The sequence below is a fragment of the Schistocerca serialis genome, chromosome 4 (genome assembly GCF_023864345.2).
Source record: "Schistocerca serialis cubense isolate TAMUIC-IGC-003099 chromosome 4, iqSchSeri2.2, whole genome shotgun sequence".
NCBI lineage: Eukaryota > Metazoa > Arthropoda > Insecta > Orthoptera > Acrididae > Schistocerca > Schistocerca serialis.
The window spans coordinates 944,062,468-944,076,429 of NC_064641.1; the positions used below are offsets into that span (position 1 = coordinate 944,062,468).

General features: G+C 38.8%; 1 protein-coding gene across 3 annotated transcripts in view; it reads right to left on the reverse strand.

The window, feature by feature from the left end:
* LOC126473599 (activated Cdc42 kinase Ack) overlaps positions 1–13,962 on the reverse strand; it is a 516,119-nt gene that overhangs the window by 64,525 nt on the left and 437,632 nt on the right. For all 3 annotated transcript variants that reach the window (XM_050100753.1, XM_050100752.1, XM_050100754.1), the window contains one exon: positions 12,439–12,578. In XM_050100753.1, coding sequence (XP_049956710.1) covers positions 12,439–12,578 — 140 coding nt within the window. The remainder of the gene's footprint in view (positions 1–12,438; positions 12,579–13,962) is intronic.

Here is a 13,962-nt window from a genome sequence, read left to right on the forward strand (position 1 = left end):
GTGTTCTTAATGCATGCACTGTCCCTGACAGATATCTGATGCCAAACCTTCATGACTTCAATGATGCCCCCAGTGGTACTTTAGTGTTCAGTGTCCTCAGCTACATGAAGGGATTCATGCAGATACCAGCAGCACAGAATACATCCCAATACCCTTTGCCCTCTTTAAATTACTTTACATGACATTTAGTCTTCCAACTGCTGCACAGACATGGCGGCAATTTAGCGACAGTGTGCTATGTGACCTACTTATTTTCTTCATCTATTTCGGCCAGGTATTGGTGTATCTTCTTCACCATAACAACTCTGTGAACATCTCTCAGCAGAGTTCCAACAGTTAAACTGTTTCAGGGTTACCACTGATCCCAGCAGATTCATCTTTGATGTCTCTCAGATAACACTCCTGTACCATCAAATTTGTTCGGACAGCACAACTTCCCCCCATGAAAAAGAGTATTTAGGAAAAAGTTTATTTAGGAAACTCTGTGCCCAAGAACTTTTCAAGAACTCTGCCAGTTTCTTGCAATACTGAACTACAACTGCCATCATCCCCCGGCACAGTCTCCATTCAAGAACAACTGATAGATGCTCTGTTAGTCCGAACATTAAGGGCAACAATACCATTCCTTGGACAGACCAAACGGATGCTACCTTCACTGTTGCCAAGAACAGCCTTGCCAATGCTGCACTTTCGGTTTCACATGCACTGGCGGTGCAGCTTTAGTAACACTTCAATGGTTGCTGGTAACTGTTAGCCTTCGTTTCAAAGCAGCTCACACCTACACAACGCCAACTGATTGCCTATGACAGGGATCAGCTTGCAATCAATGAGGTGATTCATTACTTTTGCCCATCTCTGAAGGCCAGGAACTTTATGATATTTATCGATCACAAACTTATCACGTATGCCTTCCAGCAGACCAACAACCACTGTTCACTATCTTAGTTCCACAAACTGGAATATATCTCTCAGTTAAGAACAGACATTTGGCATATCTCAGGAAAGGGCAACACTGTTGCCATTGTCTGTTATGACTTGCTGGGATCACTAGTTGCATCAATTTTCCCACACTTGCTGCAACACAAGAGGTCGATACGGAGCTGGACTCTTTACTGCTAAGAGTCAAACTCTGGCCTCAAACTGGAGGTTGGTCTCTAACTCTGGCACAGACATACATGTGACACCCCCACTGGCAACTTGCGACATTTCCTACTGGATTCTTTCTGCATTGCAGGCCTTTGATAGCATTCACATCTTGTTCCACTCTGGCATTAAAAGTACTTCCAGGCTTGTTAACTATTGCTAAATGTGGCTTGGAATCTTCTCAGACTGCTGCAGCTGGCCCCGCTGCTATGTCACTTGTCAGGGTAGCATAGCTCACAAGCACATCCAAAACCCTGTTGATGATTTGCCTAAGGATACAACGATGTTTACCCATATTCACACTGACACTGTCAGTCACCTCCCCATCTCTGACAAAGCAGTATCACTGAACCACCACAAACCACCCGGTCAGCAACGTTATGGTTGAGCAATGGCATCACACTTCAAAGGCTGCTTCTTGGCGTCCGCACCAGTTCCGAGATGGGATCTTGACACCTCAGCAGCTGAGCTGTCCAAGGTGAGTCTCTTTGGATATCCAGAATTTCTTGAACCCTCTGCTACAACTTCTGCCTCTAACATTCCAACCATCCTGGATGGGCACTGTTCTCATACTGCACACTCATCATCAACCTGGCTCTCAGCATGTTGCCCCACCTACATTCATTCACACATACTTAGCCACCACCATGCACATCCCAGTTCATATTGACAGGGTAAGGCCTGGTCTCCAGCTTCCACATTCTGGTCCTCAACAACGTTGTTAGGTAAGGTCACCATACCCTGAGGTTGCAATCAATGGGAACATCCAGACCAAGATGTAAACTGGCAGTACAGGCCAAAAGATGGGACTGCCAGTACAGTTAGTCAAGCCTTGAGCTTGCAGTGTCGGCAACAGTATAATGTTGTTAGCCCACATAGAAATATAACATGGGACCCTAATAATAAAAGCTGTTAATTTGGCATACATTTTGTATCAACAGTATTTACATCCCACTATGTGGCCAATGGTGTACAAGTTTATGTGCCAACTACCTCTGCAGATGATAAGAGATTGAAGAAATTTATGAATAGATAAATGAAATTATTCAGATAGTTAAGGGAGATGAAAATTTAATAGTCATGGGGGACTTGAATTCAATAGTAGGATAAGAAAGAGAAGGAAACATTGTAGGTGAATATGGACCTGGGGGAAAGGAATGAAAGCGGAAGCTGCCTAATAGAATTTTACTCGGAGCACCATTTAATCATAGTTAACATTTGGTTTAAGAATTATGAAAGAAGGTTGCATATGTGGAAGAGACCTGGAGACATCAGAAGGCTTCAGATTGATTATATAATGGTAAGATCAGAACCAGATTTTAAATTGTAAAACACTTCCAGAGGCGGATGTCCACTCTGACCACAATTTATTGATTATGAACTGTAGATTGGAACTGAAGAAACAGCAAAAAGGTAGAAATTTAAGGTGACGGGACCTCAATAAATTGAAAGAACCAGAGGTTGTAGAGACTTCCAGAGGGAGCATTAGGGAATGACTGACAAGAACAGGAGAAAGGAATACATTAGAAGAAGAATTGGTAGTTTTGAGAGATGAAATAGTGAAGGTAGCAGAGGACTAAGTAGGTAAAAATATGAGGGATAGTAGAAATCATTGAGTAACAGAAGAGATATTGAATGTAATTGATGAAACACGAAAATATGAAAAGCAGTAAACGAAGCAGGCGAAAGGAATACAAACATCTCAAAAATGTGATCAACAGGAAGTGCAAAATGGCTAAACAGGAATGGCTACAGGACAAATGTAAGGATTTAGAAGCATATATCACTAGGTAAAAGATAGGTGCCACCTACATGAAAATTAAGGAGACCTTTGGAGAAAAGAGAACCACCAGCATGAATATCAAGAGTTCACATGAAAAACCAGTCCCAAGCAACAAAGGGAAAGCAGAAAGGTGGAAGGAGTATACAGAGGGCCTATACAAGGGCGATGTACTTGAGGGCAATATTATGGAAATGGAAGAGGACGTAGGTGAAGATGAAATGGGAGATACGATACTGCACGAAGAATTTGACAGAGTACAGAAAGACCTAAGTCAAAACAAGGCCCCAGGAGTAGACAACATTCCATTAGAATTACCAGTCATGACAAAACCCTTCCATCTGGTGAGCAAGAGGCATGAGACAGGCGAAATACTCTCAGACTTCAAGAAGAATATAACTACTCCAATTCCAAAGAAAGCTGGTGATGACAGGTTTGAAAATTACCGAACTATGAGTTTAATGAGTAACGTTTTCTAAATGCTAACACAAATTCTTTACAGAAGAAGAATGGAAAAACTGATAGAAGCCAACCTCAGGGAAAATCTTCTCATAGAAGATAAGTTAAGGAAAGGCAAACCTAAATTTATAATATTTGTAGATTTAGAAAAAGTTTTGACAATGATGACAGGAATACTTATTTTCAAATTCTAAAGGAGGCAGGGGTAAGATAATACAGGGAGCAAAATGCTATTCACAATTTGTACAGAACCAGATGGCAGTTATAAGAGTTAAGGGGCATGAAAGGGGAGAAGTGGTTGAGAAGGGTGTGAGACAGGGTTGTAGCCTATCCCCGATGTCATTCAATCTATACATGGAGCAAGCAGTAAAACAAACAAAAGAAAGATCTGGAATAGGAATAACAGTCCTGGGACAATAAATAAAAACATTGAGGTTTGCCGATGACACTGTAATTTTGCCAGAGCCAACAAAGGTCTTGGTAAAGCAGTTGAATGGAACGGACAGTGTCTTGGAAGGAGGGTTTAAGATGAACATCAACAAAAGCAAAATGAGGATAATGGAATGCAGTTGAATTACATCAGGTGATGCTGAGGGAATTAGGTTAGGAAATGAGACACTTAAAGTAGTAGATTTTTATTTATTTATTTATTTATTTTACATGTCTAGTTCTGTAGGACCAAATTGAAGAGCAAATCTTCAAGGTCATGGAACATGCCAGTACATGAAATAACAATATAAAAGTAATAACAGGTAAAATAAAATGTTTATGAACCCAAAGGAAGACAAGCCATAACTTTATGTAAACACAATAAACAATATAACACAGGAATCAGCTTAATTTTTCAAGGAACTCCTCGACAGAATAGGAGGAGTGACTCGTGAGGAAACTCTTCAGTTTTGATTTGAAAGCGCATGGATTACTGCTAAGATTTTTGAATTTTTGTGGTAGCTTATTTGAAATGGATGGCGCAGCCTACAGCACACCTTTCTCCACAAGAGTCAAAGAAGAGCGATCCAAATGCAGAATGGATTTCTGCCTAGTATAAACTGGGCGAAAGTTGCTAATTCTTGGTAATAAGCCGATATTGTTAACAAGAAATGACAGTAAAGAATATGTATATGGAGAGGCCAATGACAGAATACCCAGACTAATGAACAGCAGTTGACAAGAGGTTCGCAAACTTACACCACTTATTGCATGAAATGCTCGTCTCTTAAAAAAAATATCATTTGAGACTGGGAAGAGTTACCCAAACTATAATGCCATACATCATAAGCGAATGAAAATAAGCAAAGTAGATTATTCTTTGTGTCAAACTATCACTTACTTCACATACCGTTCGAATAGTAAAAATGGCAGCATTACATCTTTGAACAACAAATCCAGAATGTGAGCTTTCCACTTTACTATCTGAACACCTAGAAACCTGAATTGTTCAGTTTCGTTAATCATATGCCAATTCTATGAAATTAAAACAATGGGTTCTGTTGAATGGTGCATCAGAAACTGCAAAAACTGTGTCTTAACGAGATTTAGCATTAGTTTATTTTCTACAATCCACGAACTTATGTCATGAACTGCACTATTTGAAACAGTGCCAATTTTGTGTACAAAATCCTTCACTACCGAGCTAGTGACATTGACAAACAGAAATATTTTAGAATCACCTTTATTACTAGAGGACATATCATTTATATAAATAAGGAACAGAGCTGATCCCTGCCACCCCCCTCCCCCTCAATCATAGCCATTCTCAATACTGTGGATAATGACATTTTGCTGTCTGCTGTTGAAGTACCTGTTGGCAGGGGTAAAATACAGGGAGCGAAAGGCTATTTACAATTTGTACAGGAAGCAGATGGCAGTTATAAGAGTCGAGGGACATGAAAGGGAAGCAGTGGTTGGGAAGGGAGTGAGACAAGGTTGTAGCCTCTCCCCGATGCTATTCAATCTGTATATTGAGCAAGCAGTAAAGGAAACAAAAGAAAAGTTCGGAGTAGGTATTAAAATCCATGGAGAAGAAATAAAAACTTTGAGATTTGCTGATGACATTGTAATTCTGTCAGAGGCAGCAAAGGACTTGGGAGAGCAGTTGAACGGAATGGACAGTGTCTTGAAAGGAGGCTATAAGGTGAACATCAACAAAAGCAAAACGAGGATAATGGAATGTAGTCGAATTAAATCGGGTGATGCTGAGGGAATTAGATTAGGAAATGAGTCACTTAAAGTAGTGAAGGAGTTTTGCTATTTGGGGAGCAAAATAACTGATGATGGTCAAAGTAGAGAGGATATAAAATGTAGACTGGCAATGGCAAAGAAAATGTTACTGAAGAAGACAAACTTGTTAACGTCGCAGATAGTGTTAAGTGTCAGGAAGTCGTTTCTGACAGTATTTGTATGGAGTGTAGCCATGTATGTAAGTGAAACACGGATGATAAATAGTTTAGAGAAGAAGAGAATAGAAGCTTTCAAAATGTGGTGCTACAGAAGAATGCTGAAGATTGGTTGGGTAGATCACATAACTAATGAGGAGGTATTGAATAGAATTGGGGAGAAGAGGAGTTTGTGGCACAACTTGACCAGAAGAAGGGATCTGTTGGTAGGACACGTTCTGAGGCATCAAGGGATCGCCAATTTGGTACTGGAGGGCAGCGTGGAGGGTAAAAATCATAGAGGGAGACCAAGAGATGAATACACTAAGCAGATTCAGAAGGATGTAGGCTGCAGTAGGTGCTGGGAGATGATGAAGCTTGCACAGGATAGAACAGCATGGAGTGCTGCATCAAACCAGTCTCAGGACTGAAGACCACAACAACAACATGTTAATTTCTGTGAAATGTGAAGAAAGCCATTAACATAATGGCAGATACTTTAGTTGTTATTGAATATGATGGTCTGGATATAACAATGTGTTGGGGACTAGGAAACCACAATGCTTCCACAATGGCTGGAGTGCATTCAAGCAATAATCTGTTATCTTAAGCCTAAGGCTTTGTTTGTACCCTGTGTAAAAAAGTCTCTCAATCTGTGCGGAAAGTAGGCAGTTTGTACATGTTTTACTCATCTTCTACCCAGAGATGAATGACCCTTCTCAAAAGGTGTTCAAGTCAACATTAAGAGACTATTACATACAGAATGGCATGCTCATTACAGAGCTTTTCATCCTTTATTTCAGTGCCTTAAAAAGATTATGGATGCCACTTAGGAACTGTCTGATTCTTCGGGAACCACAGAAACCAGAGAAGCTGCTCAGATTCTGTTGCCCATATTATATCATTCCCCACCACCCCTTTTTTATGCTGTACGGTCTTAGAAGACATCAATCATGTTCAAAAGTACTTAAAGATTGTTGGAGTCAGCTTTAGAATGTATTTTACAAAGATGATAAGTCTTTTTGAAAGATGAGAAATTATCTTGTTGACAAAGCACTATTACTTGTGAAGGACATATCTGACAATATGGGCATTCCTACGGGAAGAAAGTAAAACTATCAGAAAGAGAAAAATGATGCCTGAATACAAGGCTGCAGATGAGACACTGACTTTGCAGCAGAAAGTAATGAAGTCAATGTTAGTAAGTGTCAAGTCGTGTCTGTTAGTAATTTTGTCAATCAAAAATAAGAGTAGGTGAGGATATCAACTTTGACATTGCAGTTCCAAAATTTGATACAAAAAAGTCGAAACAAAGTTATTGTAGGCTACCAAAGATTCCTGCAGAAACAACTTTAAATATCTCAGTGTAATGACAGTACCTAGCACATACATACGTAACTGTTTAATGTATGCTAAAGAAAATCTGGAGAAATTCAGTACGAGATGTGATGTACACACAAACAATACCAGAAATAGTCACTTGTTGGATTTTCCTTTCTTGAGGCTAGCTGTTGTCCATAATAACTATAAACATTTAGGCATCAGCTTGTACAGTCCCATTAAAAAAATTCAAGAGTGTATTTCAAAATTGGTTAAAATGCAATTAATTCTATACAATTGAAGAATTCCTAGGAAATACTCATTATAATATAAGCTTTTAATAAGTGATAAAGAAATGTTTTCAATTCTTAAATAAACTAAATAATTCTATGTATGTATGCAAGTGTTTATTGTGCTTAACTGTACTCTATTGTAAATTTTGATGAAGCCAACTGTATGAAAAATACTGAAAGGCAAATAAAAAAAATATTCTATTCTACTTGTTAAAGTCATCTATCATAACTATATTTGGTTATTTGCACTTCTTCATTGTTAAAGCAACAATGTTATTTATAAAAATATGTTTTTTTTTTTTTTAAATTTGTTTCCAATCATAAAAATGAGTTACAAAATAAAACTTCATGCTATTCTTACTCAACCACTTGTATGAATAACTGCTTTACCTCAAAAAATTATCTGATGTTTTTGCGGGGTTGGTGTAGGTGGGTGGGAAGTGGTTGAGAAGCTAAAATTCTGCACTGGGTGCCTGACTACCTAGCTATACCATTGGTGCAAAGACCGAAAACTTGCTTTCAACAGATAGCAACTGGAGTTAGTCAACTCAGACAAATATTTAGGTGTAAGTAACAATTTGAAGGAATGTGAAATGGAATGGTTATATATGTTCAATTACAGGAAAGCATGTGTAGCAGCAGAATTGATCAAACACTAAAGACTATCGCCGAATGAGAATAGTGTGTGATATGTTGTTCTGTTGTTCTTTGTTTACTCTTTTTGTTCCCTTCCCTGTGGCCAGTGTTGTATAAAAGTGTAACAATGAAAACAAGCAGCACAGCAAATGTGAACCTACAATGACGGTTACCACAAATGTTGTTTTACCAGAATACTCAATAAGTGAACTGAACGACATGACTACCATCTCCACTCTCAAATGCCTCTGACTTACAGAAATTTGCCGGCTCGCAGAATCATATCATTTGTGTCAAGCAGCAAAGTCGTGATTGTGCACAACAGCCACATTTATGGTTCAAAATGCTGGAACTTTCACGTGAATGATCTACAGCTTGTACCTACCACTGGCACACTGGATGCTCGGAGTTTACTGTTGTTGTCGGACATCATTTGTAATACCACGGCTGTGAGTAAAAGTCAACACCACAAGGACAATGTACTTCCATATGTTTGTAAATCAAGGGACTGACACTTGCGAGAGTTCTTAAATAGTAAGGTTATTGACGACAAATCGCTGTCCGATTTTTACTGTCACCTCAAACATTACTTAGGGAAGTTGAAATACACTACCATTCACTGTTAAAAATTCTATGATTTCAAACAATAGTAACAGCATATATTCACAGTTGCACGTGGCGGATCAAATGCATCGAATTTTACAAAACGCAATGTCAGTGTGGCATCTTGAGCATGTAATATCATCACAGTTTCATCCAATGCTGGCAAACAAGCAAGGAAATTCAGCTCTCTTGCAGTTATGTAAATGACAAAAATGACTGCATTTTGATGCAACTAGCTGTTCCGAGAAGAACTGCCAATCAGCTAAAGTCACTACTAATCGAGGATGACGATCTGAATTGGTACTGTTCCATGAACTTGCCAACCACTGTAGTTTCAAAAACCAACAGCCAGTAACAGGATGGTTGACTTGTGAGATAATACTGTGAAATCTTCTATGATGTGTCACTGCACTATGTGGATATTTGCTTTACCTCTACGGCTAATTGGGCAGAATGTGGCCATTAAACCAGACATAAGAGCTTCTGCTGCAGAACTCATTTATGACATTCCCCTCTGTCTTCCACTGGAGTTCTTCGAGCAATGACGTGGCTGTCCTCTATAAGAACCATCATTTCTCCTTCGACGAGTAACACTTTGTATCTCTAAATCTCACCCACTATCAGTACCTTGGCATACAGACACTAATGTTTTCATACATACTCGTGTTAAGCAATTTGTATCCTGATGTTATGTTATTAAGAGATGCACCTTTACATACCCTGTTTTGGCAAGGTATGAGCCACTCTGGATATGCTACTAAATAGTAAGCCCATGATTGTATTTTTGGATCGGGTTAAAAGCCTGCCTATCTGCTGCATGAGGATGTTACTATGGACCAGAATTACAACCGTCACTTGAGGCTTTCACTGGAAGACACAGGTGAGGTCGAGATTTCACCTTCCCCTGAACAGTTCTTGCTGCAATCTGACACTTTGTTAGCGTTACTAGAACAATCTCCAGATGTACCTGGACTGAATAGTGGTACACTACCAATACCGCTTTGTACCTGTAGCTCTACATTTGCATGGAGGAACTGGAGGGGGAAGGGGAGGGGAGGGGGCAAACGGGGAGGGGAGAAGCTGTGTGGCAACAACTGGAAACTGAAGACAATTGCTGCATGATAACAGTGTGTGATATTTTTTACCTGTTAATCTTTGTTCACTCTATTTGTTCCCTTTAATTTGGTCAGCATATTATATTCTTCTCGTGTTGTGTATGCTTTTGAAAGAGTGCACAAATAAATTGCTTTCTTTCACCTGCATCAGTGATGTACTGTTTTTATTGTGAATAGTGTTTCTGTATATTTCAGATGAAGGTTTACTGATGGGAAGGTCACAAAATGCAATCAGTCTAGCAAGGATATTGCTTGTGTGTGACACATTGTCAAACACTGGTTAAATACAAGGGACATATACCAAATAGGACTAATAGGTGATACTGAATGTATACAAAGAAGTGCGGCACAAGTGGTCTGAGGTTTATTTGACCCACAGGAGAGCATTATGGGAAAAAAGGCACCCAATGGTAAAACTAGAGAATTTTTTCCAAGACCAGCCTGCAAGTAGATTAAAAAAGAAAGGAAGGGGTGGGTGACTTTGATACACAATACTTTCCACCATACACCTCGCAGAGTGCTTGTAAATTTAGATGATGCAAGTGACTATAATCTGATAGACACAATGAGTTTGCTCACTTCTGCATTTTCAGAATTTTACTTTCCTCTACTATAATACCATGCCTGATATTCAAAAGACCCAATTATTACCAAAACATGAACACTGATCCAAATACTGAAATTTGCTCAGTAGGTTCAACATTCACATGATAAAACTGCCATTTTACTTAAAGTGGACGGTGTGCTGATAATACCAGAAGTACCACAATATCTATCCCAGTTGCTTACCTTGCATAAGTTCTTTGTAGCTTACACATGGATTACAAAAAACAGTTCAGCATCTAAAAATGGAATAATATATTCAATGATATAAAAATGTATGCTTCTGTGGTCAATGTCAGTATCACTGAAACCTTTCTGTGAATTCTCTGGTGCCACTTTATATACCGGTAAGTCTTAAAATGTTAAAAGTATTACAATATCTAACATGTAGCCATGTTTCCTCAGGAAGTAGAATACTTTAGCTGTTCCCTGTTCTCATAACATTAACTAGTCCACCCATCAAAAGGCATACCTCACTAAGCACAAATTTTGGGCAACTTCACTGACTTGAACAGACGAGGCAAGATTAAAGAGTAGAGGTAATAGTGGATTCATCAGAAATGAAAGCAAACAGTTCATGAGGAGAACTAAATTTTGATATCTATGACAACAAACAGTTACATATGTGGTTAGGTGGCTATGTTTAGCCTACAGATTTCAATGGCTGGAGTTCAATCCTAGGTTATTTTTTGTATTTATATTTACATGTCAAGTTCAATACCATCAAATTGAGGAGCAAATCTCCAAAGTCATGGAACATGTCAGTACATGAAATTGCAACATAAAAGTAATAACAGATAAAAATAAAACATTTATGAAACTGAAAAAAGTCAATCCATAAGTCTAAGTACACGCAATCAACAATACAACAAGAATCAGCTTAATTTTTTACAGAACTCCTCCACAGAATAGAAAGAGTGACACATGAAGAAACTCTTCAGTTTCGATTTGAAAGTGTGTGGATTACTGTTAAGATTTTTGAATTAGAGTGGTAGTTTATTGAAAATGGATGCAGCAGTATACTGCACACATTTCTGCACAAGAGTTAAGAAAGTCCGATCCAAATGAAGGTTGAATTTCTGCTGAGTATTAACTGAGTGAAAGCTGCTTATTCTTGGAAATAAGTAAAATTGTTAACAAGAAATGACAGTAAGGAATATATATATTGAGAGGCCAATGTCAAAATACATACTCTCATGAACAGGGGTCGACAAGAGGTTTATGAACTTACACCACTTATTGCCCAAACCGCCTGTTTCTGAGCCAAAAATATTCTTTTAGAATAGGAAGAGTTACCCCAAAATATAATACCATACGACATAAGTGAATGAAAATCAGCAAAATAGACTAATTTTCATGTCGAACAATCACTCACTTCAGATACTGTTCGAATAGTCAAAATGGTAGCATTATGTCTTTGAACAAAATCTTGAATGTGGGCCTTCCACGACAGTTTACTATCTATATTAACACCTAGAAATTTGAACTGTTCAGTTTCACTAATCATACACCCATTCTGTGAAATTAAAATGTCAGGTTTTGCTGAATTGTGTATTATAAACTGTAAAAACTGAGTCTTGCTGTGATTTAGCATTAGTTTATTTTCTACAAGCCATGAACTTAGGTCATGAACTGCACTATGTGACACAGAGCCAATGTTGTACACAACATTTCTTACTACCAAGATAGTGTCATCAGCAAACAGAAGTATTTTAGAGTTACCCGTAATACTAGAGGGCATATCACTTATATAAATAAGGAACATGAGTGGCACCAACACCGATCCCTGGGGCAGCCCCAGGATACTTTTTTTTTCCTGTGTGTGTAATTTATCACTCCTTTACCTTGAGACAATGACTTTTGTATGTGAAAATTGCTAAATAGTGTTGTGGTCCAAATGCCATGTCAAACTGTAGGCCTCCCTAAAACTAGCAGGTTAAGTTAGAGATCAGAACAATGCAGGAGCATGCCACTTCCAACAGGACATGACTAGTAAGGTACTGTGGTGTTAAAAATCAGCTTTCACAATGATGACAGCTTTACCTCTCCTTAACACAGCAGCAAAAGTACTAAAATTCATCCTCAGATCCAGTAATTATGATGTTACTCACCTAAGTAGGGAATTGAGTTTAAGATTACGTGATGCGACATCTACATTCCAACCGGATGCTGTCAAAGCTGCGAGAGACTCTTCTTCATTTTCTGCAGTTGAGGGAGAAACACTGTAGCTTCTTCCATCAGTTTTTGTTGCCTACAACCAAGTAAAAGTTAGCTGTGAATATAGACAGTGATGAACAGTATGGTATAAATAGAGGGGGTGAAATTAGTTCGTTATACAGCACAGCTGTAGATTGATTGAAGCAACATACACAATGAAAAGATGGAAGAAACACTTCAAATTAAGACAGGCAAATGAGTGCACAGTCAATGTGACCTCATGAGTGATTAACGGCATGCTTTCAGGTGATCCGGTTGGCTAAGTTGCAATTCCATTCTTATGGATGATATTTTGACTGCCTACCCTGTCATCTCGATGCTGAGATCTGTATCATTATGCCTGTACTGTGAGTATTGCAGATGTCATATCATCATTTACTGTCAAGAATGAGATTTTCACTCTGCAGAGGAGTGTGCACTGATATGAAACTTCCTGGCAGATTAAAACTGTGTGCCAGACCGAGACTCAAACTCAGGAATGAGTTCGAGTCTCGGTCCGGCACAGAGTTTGAATCTGGCAGGAAGTTTCATTTACTGCCAAGTTCGACTACAGGTGCCCACTACACCCCAGAGTGGTCATTTGTTGTTCAGAACCCACACTGTTATTTGTGAAACACACATTCTCTTGGTGATTTCAAACGATGACAGATGAGATGACTGGTGAGATCTTATTAAGATGACTACTAGATCATGAGCCATGCTTAAACTGAAACATCTGTCTCATTCCGACATCTTTGCTTCAACAGTCTCCTCCATAGTACTTTGGTCAGGTATGTCAATGATGTTCTTTGCAGCTCCCCTCAACTGTTCTAACCATTAGCCACCTGCAAGGTAGGCCACATTCATATGGAATGCAGTTTATATCTGCATTTTGAAGACCTGAAGTATCTTTAACATTAGAAAGACTTTTTTATCTTTGCCGTGTTTCTATACGATTCTACTAACCTTCCTGACACTGAGCCAGCACAAGACAATAATGATTATTGTCTCCCTACAAGCCACACCTTCCACCCCCCTCCTCCCGCCCGCCATACACACTCTTTTCAGGTACTGCTGATTCACACTATAGCATTAACTGAATTTGTCAATCTCAATACCCATTCCTTTGGAATATTATTTGTAGATGATGTAATTCTTTGGTGAGGCTTTGTTCACCTCACCTCACCTTACACAATTCGAAGACTATGGACTGGAGACTTTAGCTTGGAATCTGGTACTCAATTTTTTAAGGTGTTGTTGGCCATCTTCTTTATCAAAGCTGGAAAATGCTAAGAGAATGCAAGTCTTACATCATCACAGTTTGGGCTCAAATACACAAAGACCGGCAAATGAAAATCAGAGGGCTTAGCAGGCACTCTACTATAAACAGCTGTATGACACTAGAAATACTTCTCAGTCTGGTTAGAGTCCATACAGTC